This window comes from Hippopotamus amphibius, chromosome 3, assembly GCF_030028045.1.
Source record: "Hippopotamus amphibius kiboko isolate mHipAmp2 chromosome 3, mHipAmp2.hap2, whole genome shotgun sequence".
NCBI classification, from domain to species: domain Eukaryota; kingdom Metazoa; phylum Chordata; class Mammalia; order Artiodactyla; family Hippopotamidae; genus Hippopotamus; species Hippopotamus amphibius.
In genome coordinates, this window is record NC_080188.1 from 20,494,555 (window position 1) to 20,510,631 (window position 16,077).

General features: G+C 43.0%; 1 protein-coding gene across 2 annotated transcripts; it reads left to right on the forward strand.

The window, feature by feature from the left end:
• The first annotated feature begins 447 nt into the window (after nucleotides 1–447).
• UCHL1 (ubiquitin C-terminal hydrolase L1) lies at nucleotides 448–12,576 on the forward strand. 2 transcript variants are annotated; one of them, XM_057727623.1, is made up of 9 exons: nucleotides 448–802; nucleotides 907–918; nucleotides 1,401–1,529; nucleotides 4,652–4,802; nucleotides 6,770–6,855; nucleotides 6,934–6,981; nucleotides 7,837–7,903; nucleotides 8,839–8,897; nucleotides 12,148–12,576. In XM_057727623.1, exons 1-9 carry the CDS (start codon nucleotides 770–772, stop codon nucleotides 12,232–12,234), a joined length of 672 nt encoding a protein of 223 aa, XP_057583606.1. In that variant the 5' UTR covers nucleotides 448–769; the 3' UTR covers nucleotides 12,235–12,576. The 2 variants fall into 2 exon arrangements, with proteins under 2 accessions (XP_057583606.1, XP_057583604.1); XM_057727621.1 differs by lacking the exons at nucleotides 448–802; nucleotides 907–918 and having other exon boundaries at nucleotides 950–1,529.
• Nucleotides 12,577–16,077: the final 3,501 nt, after the last annotated feature.

The following is a 16,077-nucleotide window of genomic DNA, read 5'->3' on the forward strand; positions in this document are numbered from 1 at the left end:
AAAATGCTTTTCCTTTTACAGCCTCTCATCTTGAAATTATACCTGTCTTTTCCCTGGATATGTTTCCTAAAGTCTCCGACAGCCTGCCTTCTCTGTGTGTTATATTACAATCACATCCTCCAGGTCTCTACGGCTTCCCCAAGACCAACCAGTTCTTCTCTGAGAGTCACATTACATCAGCATCACTAATGCAATATCTGCTATATTACAGACTGTTTTATTCTAGGCGGTCAATTAAAAACGAACCTCGGTGCCGGCTGGCTTTAACATGGAGGATGAATTATCTAATGTCAAATGCAAACTGCTTCTAGATTTGGGAGACATATTTATATTCGCATTAAATATATACCTGTTGAATTTGGGCTTTTTCTCAATGCTGCAGAGACTGTAAGCTTTCGGGTAACTGGGATGGTCGAAAGCATGGGTTTCCAGAAACTTCGCAAAAAATTAGACTCCATCAAAAGGACGGTTCCACACACTCAAGAAACACCCACCAACAAAACCTGTCTCCACAGCCACCAGATTATCTCACCAGCAAGTGAGACTGCAAGGTTTGGGGGCTTGGCCGTACCACTTCGCGCTGCGCATGGGGGAGGTTCGTGCCCATTTGGCGGCGACTGACCGCTTCCCCTCGCTTGGTCGTGCCTCTGCTCCCCCTGCGCAGGCACCCACAGTGCGTCAGGCCGGCGCTTTATAGCGGCAGCCTGGGCGGCTCCGCTGGCTGTTTTTCCTCTTCCCTGCCTTGTGGCTCTTCCCGTGGTTCGCGAAGATGCAGCTCAAACCGATGGAGATTAACCCGGAGGTGAGCGTCAGATGGACTGTTACCCGGGGAGCGCAGGGCCGAGGGTCAGCCCTCACCAGGTAGTGGTATCGCTGACTGCTTTTATCTTTGCATTTGCCTTGCAGATGCTGAACAAAGTGAGTGACGTCTCGCGCTGCCTCTGTCCCCGTCCCCCGGGAGCACCCGAGGCGGAGGCGCCCACCGGCTCCGGCTGTTTCGTCGGGACCGAGCGGCGCCCTGCGCGCTCCAGAGGCTGCGGGGCTGGGGCGCGGCCGGGGCGTCCTCCCTCTGCCCCTGCGTCGGGGGCGGCGGTGACTCTGCGAAAGCGCTCAGAGATGGGATGGAGGAGGTTGCGCCCAGATACGAGCCCGGCGCCGAGCTCCCGAGGGCGTGGCGCGGGGCCGCGCGGACTCGGGCGCCCGAGCGTCGCGGGAGCCACGTGTGGGCAGCGCTTTGTGCTGTGTCACTGCGCCAGGCTGGGCTGGGGGGCGGGGCGGGGCTCCTCCCAGGCCTGGGTAGGGGCGCGAGGATGCCGAGCCCGCCCCGCCTCCCCCGCCTCCCGGCAGGTGCCAGCCGCTCGCGGGTCTCCGCGCCTGGCCGCCCTGTTTCTTCTCCGCAGGTGCTGGCCCGGCTGGGGGTCGCCAGCCAGTGGCGCTTCGAGGACGTGCTGGGACTGGAGGAGGAGTCTCTGGGCTCGGTGCCAGCGCCTGCCTGCGCGCTGCTGCTGCTCTTCCCTCTCACGGCCCAGGTAGGGCGTGGGGCCCGGGGCGCGCAGACCCTGCACGCTGTGCTCGCTGCCCCCCGACCGGAGGGAGGCGTTGAGGACGGTGTAGGCTCACCTCCCGTCCTGGTCTGGGCTCCCAGACCTGGCGGACTGCCCCTTCCTTGGGGGGATGGAGGGAGGAGCTCGCACTTTCATGGTACCTACTCACTGGGGTTCTGTCGTAATGGAGTGTGTTGCGTGGTCGCTCATCCATCCAGTATTGCCTTGAATTTGGAGGAGAAGCAGCATCTCCGTTCCATCATCCCAATTATCCCGGAAGACGGTTCATCCTACTCATGAGTGCAGTTAGAACGTAGGCTTTTCTGAGCCTTCCACGCCAAGAAATGGCTGGCTGGTTGTTTTCCTTTAAGGGCTGTAACCTGTCGTTTTATTCTTTGGTTCTCAGGCTCCCACCTTGCTGTAAAAGGGAGGGGGAGGGCTTGCCTAAACCACAAGAAAACAATAGGTTCTTTAATTTTGCACCTCTACTGCCTGGGTCTTCAGTGGACTCAGGGTTTCTTCCCAGCCCTCCACTCCCTACAACTTACACACTTGGTTTTTAGTCTTTTCCAATGTGTTTTTCTAAAGCTTAATCATTTGTGTATGGTTCCTGTGTGGGAACCTCCTTCTAACTCTCAACCTCTTTCCTCTCTGACCTTATAGCTAAGTGAATATTCAGATAGGCATTAGACCAGTCTTGGAGATGCTTTCTCATGTCCCTTTAGATGGTCTTCCTTCTACAAGTGTGCAAGGATATGTGTACCTCAAAGACTGAGCATCAGATATGAAAGGTAGCTGGGGTAATTGTTGTCTTGGATGTATGGAATCCCATTAATTAGCATGGCTTTGTTTATCTCCTATCACTGTCACGCGACCCCTGATTTAGGAGTGGTTGGATTTTGCTTTAATGAAACTTAGGGTATTAGCATATGGGGCACCATTCCAAGCAGAGTGAACTTAAGCACCATCCTAAGGCTGGGTGTTCTAGAAGCATCCTCAGCATAAATTAAGCCCTATGGGAAGTTCCAGGCGTTCCTCCTAGTAAATGGGCTAAGTATTGTAGGTGAAAAACACTTATTAAAGCTATTAGGATCATCCCACTGACATGTTTGTTATTGCCAAAGCCTTTACTTAGGTGAAAATGGAGCTCCCAAATAATTGCAAGTCAAATTACCTTCCCTGTTGATCAAATCCAACGCAGTCTTCTCTTACTCGAGCCTCTCACAGAGGTTTCTTATTAGAGGAACCATGATGACTCGGAGTTTTTGAACAGCAGCACTCAAAGGCAAGGCCTCTGGGAGGCAGTGGTGCAACGTGTTCGTCTTGCAAAAGCCCACTGCTCTCATTTTCCTGGATCAAACGGCTCTCGGTTAGAGAATGTTCTGGATTGAATGTTTCAGGTTTGAAAGAGCTCGATACTTTGTCCTTTAGCTCCAGTTCAGTCTGTCAGATTTATTGAATGCCCATTCTGTGATACAAAACACCTGCTGGGCTAAATACTGAAGCAAATTCAGAGAAAAGTTGAGCTTTATAGGTTGGCTTCCAAACAAGCTAATGTTAATTTAGAAAGCATCTCATTATGTCCAAGAATATTATGAAATCCTAAATGGACTACTTTTAAAACATTTTAAGTGATCATGAAATATTTACAGAAATGTCTCCATCGCAAGAGCTCAAACAACCCTGAAGGTTGATGCCATCCCATTACAAAAAAATTAGACCTTTTTTTTTAGAAAAGTGAAAATGCTTAACAGTCAATGAGTAGCTCAATTCAAGGATCCGGTAGGTAGATACTAGGACTTCCTACTAGTTGGAGTTTAAGTTGATCTTGCGGGACAAGAGAGCTTATTCCTCTTATGGTACCACAGACAAGGCTCAAACTTCAGTTCCGTGTACAGTAATGCAAGGCTACTAGAATTAGAAATATATGTACGTCTGGGGTTCCATATGATTTATACTGGTTGTCAGAAATTAGTGTTTCTGTAGCGTCAGCACCCTGCTTTTAACTAAGTCATACCTTTAAGGTCTCTTAAAATTCCTTAGTGAAAGGGCCAGACAAGCCCACTAAATTACTGTACAAAGAGAGAATGCTGGGACTTCCCTGGTGGCGCAGTGGTTTAGTATCCCCCTGTCAATGCAGGGGACACGGGTTCGATCCCTGGTCCTGAAAGATCCCACATGCTGCAGAGCAACTAAGCCCATGCGCCACAACTATTGAGCCTGCACTCTAGAGCTTGAGAGCCACAACTATTGAGCCCACGTGCCACAACTACTGAAGCCCACACGCCTAGAGCCCGTACTCATCAACAAGATGAGAAGCCCATGCACCACAATGAAGCATGGCCCCTGCTCACTGCAACTAGAGAACGCCAGTGCAGCGCAACCAGAGCAAGCCCACGTGCAGCAACGAAGACTCAACGCAGCCAATAAATTGTTTAAAAAAAAAATACTTTGAGGAAACTAGTCTCCTCAAACTATATAGTTGGCAAGGACAAACAAGAGTTACATCTTCCTCCTGTAGGATGAGAAGTGTTGTGAAGTTACAGCCCAGTACCCTAGACCAGTTGTCTTTCCTTCCTAAAAAAGGATGAGGAAATAGTTAATTTCTTTAAATTGCTCCTTTGTTTAGTTTTGTTTTTGAAGAGACATGTACTTGGGCAGAACAGAAGCAAAACTTCAAAATAGTGAGGTATAAACTAGCTGGTGTTCTTGGGCATTCAACCTACCAACACTCGATTGGAATGCCTGTGTGAAAGTCGTTGGTGTTGAAGGAAGTAACGAACTTGTCTGTTTTTCTGACTTCAGCATGCCATCCATTTCAAGCTAAAAGGTTGCAGTGGTGTTTAGACAAAGGCTTGGGCACTATCCAAGCCCACTACTGCACTGCAGTATCAGGGTGGAGAGTCAGAACCTCTCAGAACCCCACAGGCTGACCGTTGGTGTGGGAAGCAGACGGGCCATTTTCTGGGCACCGGCCAGCACCTAGAACCAAGGCTCCTGGTCACACATCCTACTTGTGTTTCCATTTAGGTGCTAGAACTCACTGTGCTGCCATCTGTTAATTGCATTTTCATTTTGAGATGTAAAAATGGTTTTTGTACTTACAGCATGAGAACTTCAGGAAAAAGCAGATTGAAGAGCTGAAGGGACAAGAAGTCAGTCCTAAGGTGTACTTCATGAAGCAGACCATTGGCAACTCCTGTGGAACCATTGGACTCATTCATGCAGTGGCCAATAATCAGGACAAACTGGAGTTCGGTGAGTGGGTTTTGAGGCTAGTCATCCTCTAGTTGACCTCTAATTAACCATAATGCTTCATTCCAACACCCCCAAGCGTCTATTCGGCAAAGCCATTGCCTTAAATTTTTTTTTGAAAACCTACTTATGCAGATAGAATCAGTGGGTGAATTCTCATTGTTCCTCTCTTTTGAGGAAGGGAAACTCATTTTCCAAGAAGCATGGTGTGGCTTCCTCCACCTGGAGAGGCAGAACGGGTGACAGCACAGTTGTGTACGGCCTCTCTCCCTGGGCTCTTCCAAGTGCAGACAGCAAGTTGTGATTTTTATGTGCTCCCGGTCTAGTCTCAACAGTTCTAAAGAATTAGCGATGATGTTAAGGCATAAAATACCAACCTCTAGGACCTTTCTTTAATGGTGCTGTGTCTCATAAGGAACAGGAGAACCAAAACAGCCTAAAGCAGCAGGACACAGCGTGAGATCCTGCAGGGAGGCCTAGCCGCAGGCCAGCACCTTGAAAGATCCACTTGTGAACAAAGCGGGCAGGGTTTTAGCTCACCTCCAATGGATGCATGGAGGATATAGAACAGATGAGTCTCCGCCCTTGAGTTGTCAGAAGTGCAATTAACAACACTGAAATATGTTAAAATACATGGCATTGTGTATGATTTAGGCCAGGGGTCAGCAAGCTTTCTTAAAAGGCCAGAGAGTAAATCTTTTAGGCTTTGAGGGCCATATAATCTCTGCCTTTATAGTGCAAGAGCAGCCATAGACAAGATGTAGAGCAGTGGATGTGGCTGTGTTCCAATAAAACTTTTTGACAAAAAAAGTGGCAATTCTCCAACTCCTGATTTAGACAGTGGATGAGGGTGGCTGAGAATTGAGTAACTTCAACTAAGAGTCCATGCTGTTGCTTGTAGCAGGTCAAATGCCTTTTTTTTTTTTTTTTTTTAATTTAAACGGGAATTGTGGCCAAGACTCTACTGTTGGTACACTTCTGAAATTTAAAAACAAAAAACAAAAAGGCTTGTCTGACCATAAAGGTCCAGGTCTTCTAAAAGTTGCTTTTTCAAATATTGACTAGTGAGTAATTAAAAAGTTGTAGTTTGATCCTTTTTATTTCTTCTGCAGTAAGTATTGTTTTTAGAATACTGTGTCCCTGAGGTCGCACAGATGCTGTAACTCTTGTGTAAACATGGTCATGACGGTGCCATAGACTTAACCTGAGTCACAGCCCTCCTCATAAAGTTTAGAGGATTCCTATAACTTCCAAATTTTGAATAGTCCCCATTTAACAAAACTTTTACGTTTAGAGCTGAAAGTTCAGATTGAAGTCTTTTGAAATACAAGTTGCTCTTGCAACCCAGACTCACCCACACTGAGCAATGACAAAATGCTTATGCCAGCCATCAGCTGGTTAGCTGTCTCTAGGCCAGACTGTTAGGCTCTTTGCATTTCTATTTAAGATCTTTTGGTTGATGTCTCTCTGGATAACCATATTTCTGAGACTGCATTTTCTACCCTGAAATAAAGTCTTGGTGTGAGAACTGTTACTAGATTAGAATGTTATTGTTACATCATGTATGCAATAAATGTTAATTGTGCATTGGTAGATAACAGCAATAGACGTGACAGTTCCTGCCTTTATGGCACTGAAAGTCTTACAAATATGTGTGAGACAATTGGAGCAGTGCTGTTACAGAGGTGGTAAGAGATCTGAGAGATGAGGGTGAGGTGGGAGGTGGAAGGGTCGGGGACAGGGAGGATGTGCGGAAGAGCTTGGCATGCTGGAGGCTTGAATGCAATGAGAGGGAGTGGTTGGAAAAAGAGACTGGGGAAGAAGGGACAGCTCGTCCACGTCTTCAGAGACCATGGTAAAAATTCAGGTCACCAAACGTGACTGACTGTGCAATGACTTAAGTCAGCAATAGATGTGCAGTCATTTGCATTATACCTGTACTAACATATGCTTTTTTTTTTTTTTTAAAGAGGATGGGTCAGTTCTGAAACAGTTTCTTTCTGAAACAGAGAAGTTGTCCCCTGAAGACAGGGCAAAATGCTTTGAAAAGAATGAGGTAGGAAGAGAACTTCTAGAATATCCATTTTCAGTAACGCTGGAGGTTTCTGTGCTAACTTTTCTCTGTTTTCTGCAGGCCATCCAAGCAGCCCATGATGCCGTGGCACAGGAAGGCCAATGTCGGGTAAATACTCCCAAGTTAGAGCCCGGCTGCCCAGATGTCACCTGTGTTAACCCAGAAATATGTGCAAGAACCTCTTACTGGAACACAGCATGTGTTTCTACCTAAGGCTGATGAATGCCAGAAAATTCTACCATAACAATGCCTTGACCAGACTTGTTCATAAAAATGGCTCTTCAAAATATCTAATTGGCAGTTGACACAGTCTTGAATAAATTCAGGCTGATAATATTTTATTTAGATCCAAATAGATCTAATAGAGTGAGTGACACCCCTCTTCGTAACTGAACATTTCAGATACTCTTCTCACAGTCTGTTGGAGAGTAAGCTGGACCAGCAAGGACTAAAAGTTTCTAGATGACTTAAATGTACCATTAATCTTAACACAGCCTTTAAGTCAACTGTTGATTAGATTTAAGTCAGTGATAGTGTCTGTATAACCATAGTTTGCTCTGCCACGTTCTAGTCTTGACCTTGGGTGAGGTACTTATCCTCCCTAAGCCTTAATTTCCTCCTCAGATAAAAGCAAGTCTTAGAGTTCTGCCAGTTACTGTATAACTACTTTAATGGTCTTAGAATAGGACCTAGTGTATTGGAAATAAATATTACTATAATCATTTAAAATAATATGTAGGCAGGTTGGTTCAAGCATATTCCACTTAGAGAATTTATTTTTAACAAGTTAAGTTCTGCTTATAATCATATTGCAAAATATGTATATCAAACCAACAGGTTGTATATCTTAAACTTATACACTGTTATTTATATCTTAGTTTTTTTCTTTCAGCTTAATTTTTAAATGCAATATATAATACAAAAAAGTACTTATTTTCGAAAAAATATCTTGACTCTCTTCAGGTAGATGACAAAGTGAATTTTCATTTTATTCTGTTTAACAACGTGGATGGCCACCTCTATGAACTTGGTACGTTTAACTGCAGTTTTGGAATCTAATGTAGCTGCTTGCATTCCCTCAGACATAATTCCTCGTATAGTACTGGTGTGTGACTTTATGGAGCACTTAGTATATCTTCGTTTATGAAGCCAGAACACCAGAGTATTCTCATGGGGGCACTTAACCCTTTATCATACCCAGAGCACCTCCCTCAGGAACCTGACCTGCGGGATGAATGGCTTTAATCACAAACCAGTAAAGAGAATTGATCAGCCAGTTCAAGGTACACATGTTCAGATTTTCTCTTTCCACCTTCCACTGTAGCATCACCCGTGTAGGGTCTCTACCATCATCCTTTTCAGATAGCAGATACTTCTGGAAGGAGATAAATGCCTGAATGTGACCTAGTTTGTGTCAAAAGAATTCAGACATGTTGGGGTAACTTCTGTTAGCTGGTTTATGGCAACAAGAAAGATCATCCATCTCTGTATTAAGCAGTCATCTCATTTGTATCAGTGGAGAAAGATTTACAGCTGTGTTGTCTCAAGCCAAGACACTACCTATGGGCAAGCAGGGGCAAAGAAAACTTGGGGCCAATCAGCAGTCATTGAGGGGCAGATGGAATCTCAAGGATCCCTTTTTCTTGCCTCCGCCTTCCCCGTACCTCACAGACTGCTTCTGACTTGTGCTCTGGGGTGCTTCCTGAGAGATGGGCACAAGCCCTTCTACTAGGGTAGCTAGACTGGACTTGTGTGGTCTTGGTGCTTGTAGATTAGAATTACTTGGGATGGATATCTAGGAACACTTGAACGTTATTTCCAGCCTATTGCTTCGTAACCAGTCTTCCCATTGTGGGGGAGTGGCAGTGGTATTTGGAAGAATCTAAAACTTGCCTTTAAGCTGGACAAGCACAGTAGACAGAAAACATGCAGAGAAAATTGACATGCCTGGCTTTTTTGTTACAGATGGACGGATGCCTTTTCCGGTGAACCATGGCACTAGTTCCGAGGACTCACTGCTGCAGGTAACCTTCGGAATCCCTTTCCACTAGGGCCCATATTCCTTTAGCCAATTTGTCTATTCTAAAGTACAAACCTTTTTTGGTACAGGCAGCATCAATCATCTGGAATAAGAGCAGTCTTTAGGGCTTAAAGGTCATGTTAGTAATTCTATCTTCTTTATTTTATACCAAAGAGTTTTAAACAGGCTCCTTTAGAGCAGCCCTGACTAATCTGTATCATGTGCTATCTTTAGCCCACAGTTAGACTTAGCCTGAAAGCCATTGCTTACTTCCTTGTGGAATTAAGGTGACTGTTGTCCTCTTGTCAGATTACATCATAGCCAATGACTCGGACTCACGGAACAGCAACCCAAGCGTATCCTAGTCCCTCTCTGACTGCTGGATTTGGGTCAGTCCTGTAGCTAGCATACAGTGGATTCTGGTTAGGCAGTTAACTCCGTGAGTGTTTTCTTCCCACATGGTCCACTGCTCACAGGTCAAAAGAAGCAAATTCAAAACATGCCTGACGAGGACTTTAAGATCCAGGGTCACTGTGACTATCCAGGTACAGGTGACTGCAGACACCTCTTAATTCTGAACACGAGTTGGTAGACTAGTCCTCTTCTCTCTAAAAATCAGTCTCCAGAGTTGAATTAATTTGCCGTTATGGAAAATGGTTTAATTGTGATAAAATTAAAAATGATGTTAAGGTACTTCATTTGTCATAATAACAGCTAAACTTTTTTGCATGCTTCTTGTGTGCAGGCGGGGGGTTGGCAGACTTTTCTGTGAAGTGCCAGGAAATATTTTAGACTTTGTGTGGCATATGGGCTCTGTTGCAAGTATTCAGTTCTGTGAATACAGCTTCAAAGCAGCCCCATAATCAGTGTCTAAATGAACATGTATGGCTCGCTTCCACTAAAACCTTATTCGCAAAAATAGGCAGCAGGCTGGGTTTGGCCCACAGGCTGCAGTTTGCTGACTCCATGCTACGTGCTGTTCTAAGTTAGTTACCTCTTTTGTAGAATCCTTTTAATGTAGCTATGAGGTAGTTATTATTATTCACATTTTACAGATGAGGAAACTGAGGTGCAGAAGTAAGTGATGCATGAGGTCAATGGCACACTGTAGAATCATGGTTCACATCTAGACAGTCTGTCTCGAGTCTGTGTTCTTAGCCTGTATGCAATACTACCTTTATAATAGGCCTGTCTTTGGAACATCATAGACCTGATGGCCTTAAGGTGTTAGTGGACCAAATTATGCCATCCTAGGAGGGACAGTCACTTTCTCTAGCCTGCTGTCATATATACCTGAGATCAGTCAGAGTTAATTCTTGGATATACCAAGGGTAAATGGAATAGTCATATGGAATGAGAACTAGACCTAGAGAAGCAGAGTGGGGATTTGCATGAGAGTCAGGATTCACTTATGGGAGAGAATAAGAACAGGGGCAGAATTTCTGGTTATGACCTGTTTGGAGGAAAGACTGGTCCTTCTAATAAAGCATCCTAGGTGCATACTGACAGCTATCTAACACTGTACTAATACAGGCACATCTCACTTTGTGGGTTCAGTTCCAGACTACTGCAGTAAAGCGAATATCACAATAAAGAGAAGTTTTGAATTTTTTGGCTTCCTAGTGCATATAAAAGTTATATTTACACTATACTGTAGTACATTAAGTGTGCAATAGCATTATGTCTAAAATAACCAATGTATATACCTTAACTTAAAATCTTGTTAAAAAAAATGCTAACCATCATCTGAGCCATCAGTGAGTTAGGCTTTTTGCAATAGTAACATCAAAGCTCACTCATCACAGATCACCATAACAAATATAATAATAATGAAAATGTTTGAAATATTATGAGAATTACCAAAACGTGACAGAGACATGAAATGAGCAAATGCTGCTGGAAAAGTGGTGCTGAAAAAACATGCGGTGTCTGCAAAGCACAATAAAGTGAAATGCAATAAAATGAGGTATGCCTGTACCATAAAATGTGCCCTGTATAGGATACCTAAAACTTATGTGAGTAGAATTTATGAGGTATGAGGAAGGTAAAGCTTTTTTTCATTAAAACTAATTAGAATCTCATTTAAAATTAATTGACTAGAAAACAGCATCTTAATAGTGGAAATTCTTATCCTAAGTAAGGCTGGTTCTGTATGGTTAGAGGTGTTTTAGGTTGTCTGAACTATACCCCGAATTAACTTGTTACATTGGTGAGAAAATACATAAACTTAACCCAGGTATCCTAAACTTGAGTGAATTAGGTCACTGCTCATCGTCTGTAGGAGATGTCTGTCGTCTTTAGAGGCACACTTTAACATGAATCAACATCGTGGGTCCTAAAGGAAAGTGGATTTGGGGAAGGCAGGTCTGGGATATCCATATATTAAAAATTCTGATAGAATAAAATGTAGATGTTTCTACAGATCCTCTTTAGTTTTTCTAAGCGGTTCCAAAGCAGGAACAAAACCGGGGTGGGGTTGATGTTTTTTCAGGGCCAAAACTCATTATCAGGTTGGTGGTTTTTTAGACCTTGGGCACTGATATTCCACGACTGTTCTCTGGCATAGAGTATCCACTGTCCTCTTAAAGGTCTTATGTTTAGTATTGTTGGTGGGGCTTTCTTTCCACTGGACTTTTTACAAATTGAACAGTGATTGATATTCTGATCCCAAGGCATTTAAACCCTAGAATTTCACAAGTAACATTGGGGTCAATTTTCTGTTCCCAATCTTTGTAATCTAGGTCTTAGAATTAGTAACACATGTCATTCCCTAAATATCTAGGAATCCATCACTTACCTGTATCTGGAATAGCAGGTATTTAAACTTTAAACCTGTTTTATAAAATGTTTTCCTGGAATAAATTTGTCTCTACTCAGAATTTCTGAGTTAGAACCTTTCCCCTTATGGAAGAGAAATCAATTTTCTTTCTTTGGATTTGAGGAAAAGGGCACCAAGAGTGTAGTTTTCTTGTCAAAACCAGGCACAAGGAGGCAGAAGCATGGAGTATTTGGTAGAAATAATAAAGGAATCAAAGCTTTTGGAGCCAAACCTGTGATGTGAGTCCTTGTCTTTCCCATCACCTGATTTTTTTTCCCTCTTGCCTTAAGCCCTGGTTTTCAAGTTTATTGGGAGGTTTAAGGTTGGTCAGGGTGAACTTTAGGCATTAACAGGCCTTACTAATACCTCCTCCTTGAAGCTTTCATTTTGAGCTGTTGCTGTTTAGACCTTAATTCATAACATTCCTCCTTCTCAGGACGCCGCCAAGGTCTGCAGAGAATTCATTGAGCGTGAGCAAGGGGAGGTCCGCTTCTCTGCCGTGGCCCTCTGCAAGGCAGCCTAAAGCCCCGAGGGGCGCACTTCGCTTTCTCCCCCGTTCCCTTCATCGTGAAAGTATATCCCTACCTATATGGTCTAAAATGCTTCCGTACTTGTAGAGCACAGCTGTTCTCCTTCGGTTCTGCAGATAAGCGCTTACCCTCAAGCTCGCCCACGCACTAGCAGAGCTCAGCTGGCGATCGAGCAAGTTTGGTGTCAGCCTCCGACGGCGAAGCATTTCCCTCATTGTGTGTCCTGTACCTCAGTATCTGATGCTTTAATGGCTCCTTTCGTTGGTGTCTGTAAGTTAAGGCCTTGGATGTGGTTTAATCGTCCTTAAAAGGAATAAAATTTTTCTGCTGATAAGCCTAAACTGGTTTTCATTTTTCCTTCTCCCCCACTATAGACCAAAACATCATAGTAATTACATATATATCTTCCATATAAGGACGTACACAGTACAGGGAAGAAAATTACCATAAAAATATCGGTTTAATGTGTTTCTAGACTTTTTTCTATACAATTATGTTACTGTGCGTACCTGTAGACTTAAAAAAAATTAAATAGACTGTTTTTTGGAGCAATTATTTTTATTGAAATATAGTTGACAATACAGTATTGTGTTAGTTTCAGATATACGGCATAGTGATTCGACATTTAAGTACATTATGAAATGATCACGATACGTCTAGAAACCCTCTGTCCCCTTACAAAGTTATTGCAGTGTTAGTGACTATATTCCTTATGCTATGAGAATAATTTTAGATGTACAGAAAAATTGAGACTATATTAGAGTTCCCACATACCCTTCATCCATTTCCCCCATCACATCTTACATTAGTATGATACATTTGTTACAGTTAATGAACCATTATTGATAGTACTATTGACTAAAGTCCATACCTTATTCAGATTCCTTTGGTGTTCACCTGATGTCTTTTTTCTTTGGCAGGATCCCATCCAGAGTACTCTTGAGGCTCCTCTTGGCCATGACAGTTTCTCAGGCTTTTCTTTTGATGATTTTGACAGTTTCAAGGAGTACTGATCAAGTATTTTGTAGGATGTCCCTCTCTTGGGATTTGCCAAATATTTTTCTCATAATTAGGCTAGGGTTATGAGTGTTGGGGGAGGAAGACCACAGGTAAAGTGCGGGTCTCATCACATCATATCAAGGGTACAAACCATCACCATGCCTTCTGGTTAACGTTAACCTTGATCTGCTGGCTGGATCATGCTTGTCAGGTTTCTCCATAGTGAAGCTGCTTTCGACACCCTCACCCGCCTCTGCTGTGTACTGGAAAGAAGTCTATGCACAGCCGACCCTATAGGAGTAGGGAGTTGAATTAAGCTCTATCTTCTTGAAGGTGGAGTATCTGTATAAATTATTTGGAAATCTTTTGCGAGAGATTTGTTTCTTATCCTGTATTTAATCATTTCTATCAGTATGAACTCATGGCTATTTTATACTCTGGGTTATAAATTCCAGTATTTTGCTCAAATGGTTCTAGCTTTGGCCATTGAGAACTATTTCAGTTGGATCCTGTGTCCCTTTGACATACCCCAAGCAACGTGGGTTTTGCTTTTTGTTTTTTATTATTTTTTTTAGCGTTTCTTACTTTCCAGAAATTAGATTTTAAAAAACCAATCTTTGCCATTTGTTAAACCTTAACCATCTTATAGTTAAGGATACACTAATACGTAACTTACAGGCTTGCATTAAATGTTAAGTGACATTTGTTCTCAACAGTACTTGAATATAACCATTACTCTCTAGTTACAGAAATTAACTGTGGGGAAGAAACAGACCTGCTCTTAGTGTGATCCTCACAGAAGATCTTTCTCCTGTCTGTTGCCAGGAGCCCAGGTAGCTTGGGTCTCAGCTGCCTTAACGTTTTCAGCTCTGATTATTCAGTGGTGATGATATTTCTGATTCCGACTTCTAAGTGAAGGATATTTTGATTCCTAGGAGAAAAGTGATCACTACTATTAACATCCTTCTCATGTAGAAAACTAAATACACAGTGACTCTGGTGATTCTAATTGCTTGGAGTTGAAGCCAGGGGGGTGCATTTTCAGTTCTAACTTGGTGTGTGACTTTCATACAGGCACCTTGGAGATTGACTTAGGGGAAAAGAAACAGAACAAGGCTCCTTCCTGCTAATAAGAGCTGGTGAAAATGCTGCTTTTGGTTTCAGAAAGTACAAATTATACTGCTAAATGTAGCTATGACTTTATACTTTATGCACCAGAAGCATATTTAATAAAATGCTCTCAAGCTCTAACATACCTTAGCGTGTCATACCATGGAAGCTCTTGTAATAGCTGATGTATGTGGGTGATTGCAGCCCTGGAGGTGCAGAGAAGTTTCAGTTTTACTGAGGAAACACAGAGGTTAGGTTACATGCCCAAGTTCTCACTGCTAATTACTAGGGAAATCAGGATTCAGACCGTGGACTGACCACCTAGAGGTAGCTGTCCTCGGTTGGGAGTCAGTATCACAGACTTCAGGACGTATCAGATGTCTCTGACCTCCACCCTGCCTCGCAGTAACTTTGGGCAAAGAAATTATCCTCTCCCACATCTTCACTGTGTCACATTAAAATGGACAACACAGAGTGAAGATGCCTGGGAAGGGCCTGGCTTCTTGAAATTTCCCTCTAGTACCAGCAACTTTCCCACTGCTCTCCCTGAAACCCTGGCCATGTATAACCCCAGGGGGTAGCATCAACTTTGTGTTCTGTGTGAGGGCAGTACCCCCTGACGTTGTGCAACTCAGAGGTTCTTGTTTCTCCAGTAAACCCTCTTAGTTGACATCTTGGATTTATCAAAGATCGTGTCCAGTTGACATTCTTTAAAATGTTACCACTCTTTGCCAATGAAGGTAACTTTTTTTTTTTGAAATATAGTTGCTGTACAGTATTATGTAAGTACAGGTATACAATATAGTGATTCATAGTTTTTAAAGGTTATATTCCATGTATAGTTATAAAATATTCCCCATTCTGTACAATAGATCCTTGTGGCTTATTTTATACCTAATAGCTCGTACCACTTAAGCCCCTCCCACTGTATTGTTCCCCGCTTCCCTCTCCCCAGAGGTAACCACCAGTTTGCTTTCTATATCTGTGAGTCTGCTTCTTTTTTGTTATAGTCGCTAGTTTGTTGTATTTTTTTTTAGATTCCACATTTAAGTCATGTACAGTATTTGTCTTTCTCTGACTTACTTCACTGAACATAATACACTCTAGGTTTATCCATGTCATTGCAACTCGCAAAATTTCATTTTTCATGGCTAATATTCCATTGTATGTATACACCATATCTTTATCCATTCATCTGTTGGAGATGTAGTTTGCTCCCATACTTCGGCAATTGTAAATAATGCTGCTTTGAACGTTGGGGTGCGTATATCTTTTAGAATTAGTGTTTTTGATTTTTTTCCCTGTATGTATACCGAGGAGTGGAATTGCTGGGTCATATGGTATTCTATCTTTAGGTTTTTGGGAAACCTTCATATTGTTTTCCACAGTGTTGTCCACCAGTTTACATTCCCACCAGCAGTGTAAGAGGGGTTCCCTTTTCTCCACATCCTTGCCAACATTTGTTATTTGTGTTCTTTTTGATGATAGGCATTTTGATGATAGGCATTTGATAGGTGTGAGGTGATGTCTCAATGTGATTTTGACTTGCATTTCCCTGATGATTACTGATGTTGAGCATCATTTCACGTGCCGGTTGCATCTGCATTTCCTCTTTGGAAAAATGTCTATTCAGTTCTGCCCACTTCTTAATTGGGTTTTGTTGTTATTGTTTTGATGCTGAGTTATATGAGCTGTCTATATGTGTTGGATATTAATTCCATATTGGT

Excerpts from the sequence above, each read along its gene's own strand:
- UCHL1 (XM_057727621.1), top strand. The coding sequence starts at position 1,122 with ATGGAGGAGGTTGCGCCCAGATACGAGCCCGGCGCCGAGCTCCCGAGG. Across the intron at positions 1,530-4,651 it reads TCTTCCCTCTCACGGCCCAG|CATGAGAACTTCAGGAAAAA; the intron begins GTAGGGCGTGGG and ends TTGTACTTACAG. Across the intron at positions 7,904-8,838 it reads TGGCCACCTCTATGAACTTG|ATGGACGGATGCCTTTTCCG; the intron begins GTACGTTTAACT and ends TTTTTGTTACAG.